Source organism: Sturnira hondurensis, unplaced genomic scaffold (genome assembly GCF_014824575.4).
Source record: "Sturnira hondurensis isolate 20B ecotype Veracruz unplaced genomic scaffold, ASM1482457v3 Scaffold0008908, whole genome shotgun sequence".
Taxonomy (NCBI): domain Eukaryota; kingdom Metazoa; phylum Chordata; class Mammalia; order Chiroptera; family Phyllostomidae; genus Sturnira; species Sturnira hondurensis.
The window spans coordinates 4,771,228-4,777,227 of NW_028081539.1; the positions used below are offsets into that span (position 1 = coordinate 4,771,228).

Sequence of the window (6,000 nt, forward strand, 5' to 3'; positions counted from 1 at the left end):
TGTACTGTATTTAGTGAGCTCATGAAATCTCTTGAGAGGCTTATGGTGTGTGACTTACTGATGGGGCCAAGGGACAACCTCTGGAGCACTAAGTGAGACACTCCTGGAAGGTGCAATAGAGTATGTGGTAAAACTCCAAGTTAATGTTTTGATTAATATGAAAAAATTGTAATTAGTAGAGAAGGAAAGGAACAAATTATTTTAGACTCCAGATATAATGATGGAAATGGGGTTCTTTGGTAGACGGCAGGAAGAGAACAGTAGCTATTGGGGGGAAAATCTGTCTTTGTGGATGAGGCTTGTTTATGACCAAAAAAAAGAGCAACTATTGGATTTTGTGAGGAGTTGGCTCTTCAGGAAATTACTTTTCTTTTCATAATTAATTTAAAATGTAAAACTGATGAAAAGAGAATCTTAGTTTCCTTCTGAATAAGGAATGGTATATACACACAGATTAAATTTTTGAATGCCAGTGTTTTGCTGGTGTCTTCGCCGATTTCATAGGTACTAGAGACTGGGGCGACACCACAGACGCATCTGTGACAACTAGAACATGGCGTTGCCAAAAAATTTTGGAAAAAGCTGTGGTTTCACAGAAGCGGAGATAAACCACATATGTATTTCAAAAGGTAGTCATGTATAAATTTTCTTCTTTTTCTGATTCTTAACTAATAAGATTGCCTACTTCCTTGCCACTCACCAAGTATAGAGAAAATTCCTGGAGGAATTTTAAGGTTTGATAGGTCTTCCCCTTTGCTATCTGTGAAGGTAAGTACTTCCTGGTACAGAATAACATTTCCAGGGGGTGGGGAGTAGGCATGCCCTGTAAGGATGCGTGTTTGTATATTCATACTTCTGCTAGTGAAGAAAGATCTTTGTGAAGTCTAGCTTTTTGTCCACATCTATGAAAATCCGCATTCACTGAACGTTGATCGTGTTGCAAGAATGTTGCTGTTTCATGCGTTAGGACAGCCATGGTACATCACTGTCTCTCTGTGATGCCACCAAGCAACAGCCACTAGCAGCTCATAAAAAATGCTACTTAGTTTCTCAAAAGCTTCTTTGCCTGTTTTACTGTCATTCCAATAACTCAGAAAGTAGACTTTTTGCTTCCTGGGATATGTATATAATGTATCCATGTTTCCCTCAGGCTCAGCAATGCTTAATTATTGGATAAAAAAACTATAAACACTACCCTTTCTCTTCTTTTTTTAAAATAAATACACAATTTCCTATTGTGAGCTTTTAGGGCTATAGTGTAGAAGGCAGTGTTGAAAAACAAACATTTTAAAAAACCTAACATGCACTTGGAACAAGATCCCGCTCTGCATCATTCTCCTGGGATGTGGGACATAAGTCATCGCAAAACTTGAAGCGCACACGGGAAGTGTGATTGTTTTCCTCGCATTGTGCACTACCCGGGTTTGTTCTATGAAGGACATGAAACAAGCAGACAGGCATGTTTGTTGTTAAAAGAGGGCATGCTTGTGACTAATACATTTGAGAAACCATTCAAGAACAATCTATTTTTTTCGAAGCAACTACTTCGTAAGGCAGCCAAGCTCCATTGAAATGAGGTTATCAGTCATGCGAGTGTGTGCTAAGGAAGACAAAACTGATGAGGGACACAAGCTGCATCTGACACTTGTAGAAACTATCCAACTTGTAGCTTTGTGAGGTCTTAGGAAATTTCAAGTTCATGTTAGATCACCTCATTTTTCCTGCTGTTTCTGTCCCCATTCAGGGCTCTAATATAATTTCAGCCAAGGCATTGTACAGCCAAACTCTAAGAGGCTATATTTGCTTTTTGTAGATCCCTTAGGACCCATCAGTGGGACTTCCCATAAACTCCTCTGAGGGAAGGACGAGGGTGGATGGGTAGCGACAGGAGAACCAGGTTCTGGCTCCTTGCTCAAACCACAGGCGGACTGCCAGTCTGATCAGAATGAGAACGAACCCTTTCCTTAAGCATTTCGCTTCCCATGTACAGCCACCTTTTTTTAGGCTTTTGGGGGAGGTGGGTATTCAGTTTGTAAAATATCTGTGCTCTTCACTTCTGATTTAGCTTACCCTGCTTCTCAGAGTTTGTCTAGGGAAGAAAGAAACTAAAAGGATATTAAACTCTGGCCAATCTGCTAAGAAATTCCGTGAAGATACTCATGAACCAGCAATAACTTAGGAAAAGAACATTTCTTTATGGTAGTAAGTTAAAAAAATTGTGGAGAAGAGTTGAAATCATGACTTTAAAGCAAGTATCGAGAGATACCTGGAGTTCATTTTGCTGTGATATTTAAGCTTCCTTTACCATGGAAAATTAAGTGTTGGCACAAATTCTATGACTTGTTGTTTAACTACCCTCTGAAAAAATAATTTGTAGACCCAAACCTTTCTACAGTCAAATTGTGTGGCTTTATGGACTTGCATTTATAACTTCTGTATTTCTCAGGAGGTAAACAGATGTTTTAAACCAAAAGCAACTCAGTACTCGTTGCCATGTTCTTTTTCCCAGGAAAATTTCCACTGCTTTTTACATAGAGGGAATTTTCCTTACTTGTCTGAACATTTTTTTCAAGCCTCCAGCACATAATTAGAACTACTGGTTTGATTCTAGGTATTAATGCTTAAGAATACATCCTTTACTGCCAGTTCCCCACCCTGCCCCAGCCACTGAACATGAAGAGGAAAATAGTAGCTGAAAGGTGGCCTGATTGTGAGGGGTAAGGCAAGCATATTGTTTTAAAGCTGCAGACAAATTATCTATGTTATTTCTTAAAAAAACAAAACATTTTTCCCCCCAGGTTCATCTGATGTTTCCTGACCATGTACCAAAGCCTTGTTGTGCTCCAACCAAATTAAACGCCATCTCTGTGCTGTATTTTGATGACAGCTCCAATGTCATTTTGAAAAAATACAGAAATATGGTAGTGCGCTCTTGCGGCTGCCACTAATGTTAAAAAATGGGAATAAGAAAAGGATTTGTATTTAGGTTTATGGATACAATAAAAAGTATACATTCAGACAAAAGGAGAATTTTGTAAAGTTAATCTGGCTCATTTCATCTCTCTACCTATGTACAATATCATGTATATAGTTACTTTTATTTATTTAAAGGTATATATTCTCCTTTGTGGATGCCTTATCATTAAAATCTATTTTATAGGTCACTACAGTATACAGTACATTACCTAGTCTAACTTTCACTGAGATACGCTAAGTCCAATTTAATTGTTTCAACATTTTTTTCTAATACAATTTTTATAGAACTTTGGAGTTAGAACTCATTTGTTAAATAATTCCGAACTAAATTGAATGCATGTGGTTATGTTGAACAAACAAAAACTACTATAGGATATTTATAGAAATCACACTTTAAAAATAATCCAAACAAAAATGCTTAAACGCCTTTTTCTGAGTTTCTGCTTCATTAGATAAAGTGAAATGTTGAACTGGATTTGAAGAAATAAATGGTAGGCAGAACACAGAACCGGAAAGACTGCACGTGATTGTTATAACTGTTTGCATTCACAGAAGTGGTGTAGCTGTAGGAGCACATTCCTTCTTGAATGGTGGATTGTCGATTTTGCAAAGTGCTCAAAGCTTCAGCAACTCTGTGGAGACAGGCTTGAGCCTGTGTCCATAACTTTCCAAGTTAATACTAAAAAAAAATTGCAGTACAACCTTCTTACCTCAAATAAATCATGTCTGCCTACTATCTAGAGCACCGCTGCTGCAGATTCTTTTCCTGATTTAACAGGAGTCCAAAATAAGGAAAATTTTACACGTGCTCCACTCCTCTCCCCAAAGACAAAAGTCACTGCGTGCGTAAAATATCCTGGAGCAAGATGCCGACAGAGCCATTTTCTCTAGCTCTCCTTTATAACTGAGTCCGCTGATTGATGTGATGCGAGGGATTTTATTTGGAGTAAAAGCACTGAAACTAAACTGGGGGAAATTACCCAAAATCCCAGAATGGCTTTGACAGAATCGCCATTTCGAAAGAACAGCTGAAATCCATTTTTCATATCTTTGAGAATGAGCTCAATGAAAACCTTATTTTGTAAAGGGATTTTGTAAACCCTCCTCCAAGCACAAATAATTCCAAATGGGAAGGTTCTGTTGTATATATGTGCATGTGTGTTCTTCCCTCTGAAATTAATTTATTTTCTCTCTCCATTTCTCTCTTTGCCTTCTAAGGCTTTTCGTTAACACACACTGATTTCTTAAAGAATGACATTTAGATGGATAACTTGTTATTTATGGTGGCTCCATAGTTATGCCTATTTATAGTTCATCTATGAGGGGGGACCCCAAAAAACCAGAATTATCTTCTGGAGGATGGTCCCCTTGTAGTATAGGCTTCCACCGCTGGGTGAGTAAGGAAGCCATCTGCATCAGTGTGTCAGCTGGCGTGCATCAGCTGGCGTTGTTGTGAAAGGCTGCATTTGGCCTCTGCAAATTTTTTTTGAAGACTCTTTCAACATGTTTGCCCATTTTATGATGGGTAATTTAGGAGCGCACCTGCCCACACCTCGCTGAATGTTCAGCAGTTTTTGATCCAAACAGCATGACCCCAGTGCCTACCCTTCTTAGTCACTCAATCTTGCCCCAGGAAACATGTTTTGTTTGTATGTTTCCCCGGAAGAAAAAAGTTCTCAAAATAAACGTTTTTTTCCAATAAGGAAGAGGTGAAACAAAAAAACAGTAGAAACACTAAAAGGCATCAAAATCACGGAGTTCAAAAACTAGTTTGAGCAGTGGAAAAAGTGTCTTGATGGGTGTATTGCATCAAATGGAGAGTACTTGGAAGGTGACTGGAGTTTAAACATGTAAGAATAAATGCACAACTTTTCATAAATAAATTCTGAATTTTTTGGGTTCCCCCCCTTGTAGAATATTCATAAAGTACCATTTGTTACTCACCCTTTTGGATCTTTCAAATAAATATAGAAATAGCTTCAAAATGTTATGGGTTTGTTTGTAATTCAGGTATATTGCAATGTTATTTTAAAATACAATTTATCTTAAAGATTTGATAATAACTATATTGGGGGTACATTAAGTAATATATTTTTGAATTAATGGCATACCATTGTAAGAATAAGAAATGAAAGTCTATTATATTATTCTTTAAATGTTCTGTTTAAATATATTTCTATATTTTAAAATATATTAAACTTGTAATGCTAGTTTCCATTGTGCGTCTTGATTTGGCTCTTTATTTAAGAGTGATTCAACATGTATGTCATAAAATTGAGACCATAAGAATATCAAATATACAAATATAAAATTATGTGGATTACATGATTCTTTATGTTGTTTTTAATTGCCAAAACTAGTTTTTGTGTAATAAATAACTCACTATTAAATAAGCAAAGCGAAAATTGGTGAATTAATTTTTTCTTAATCTGTTCAAACAACAAAGAAATATTTTAAAAAGTAAAAATAATTAGAATGGAAAAATATCTCACTTGTTCTATTTTATTTAAGAAAGGAGATTATTGGCATTGGTATTTTTATATTTTTCAAATTATGTATACATGTGTATATGTACATTTTCGGTCACATAATCTCAAATAACTGTTGTGGTAATTTCTTCGTTTTACTTTGGTTGTGCTCCAGCTATTACTAGAAATTAGAATAAATTGGCCTATTTTATTAGGATCCAGTTTACTCAGGTCTTTTTAGGTAGTTACATATTGACTTGTTTGTTCCGGGTTTGCTTCTAATTTTTATGCTTTACATATTTTTGCTGTATAATGTGTCCCTAATCCTTTTTGAAAATAGAAGGGCATAAATCACAAATACTCAAATTCCTTAAAACTAAGGCAAAAATGAATGTTTACATTGAACTAAAGAAAGAAGAAAAACAGGAGAAAGAACATTAAACATATTATTCCTCATTTTATAATTTCTGCATCACCATCATCGAATCTGAGCCAGAGTCTAATGGCCACTGCTCAGTCTGTCAAACACCATCTCCCCAGACATTTACAATGAATA

At 36.1% G+C, this 6,000-nt stretch overlaps 1 protein-coding gene across 1 annotated transcript in view; it reads left to right on the top strand.

Annotated features, from left to right (window-relative positions):
- The window catches only part of BMP5 (bone morphogenetic protein 5), a 117,060-nt gene extending 112,369 nt beyond the window's left edge, over positions 1 to 4,691 (top strand). The window contains exon 7 of the mRNA XM_037056354.1: positions 2,799 to 4,691. Coding sequence (XP_036912249.1) covers positions 2,799 to 2,948 — 150 coding nt within the window. The 3' untranslated portion in view covers positions 2,949 to 4,691. The remainder of the gene's footprint in view (positions 1 to 2,798) is intronic.
- Positions 4,692 to 6,000: the final 1,309 nt, after the last annotated feature.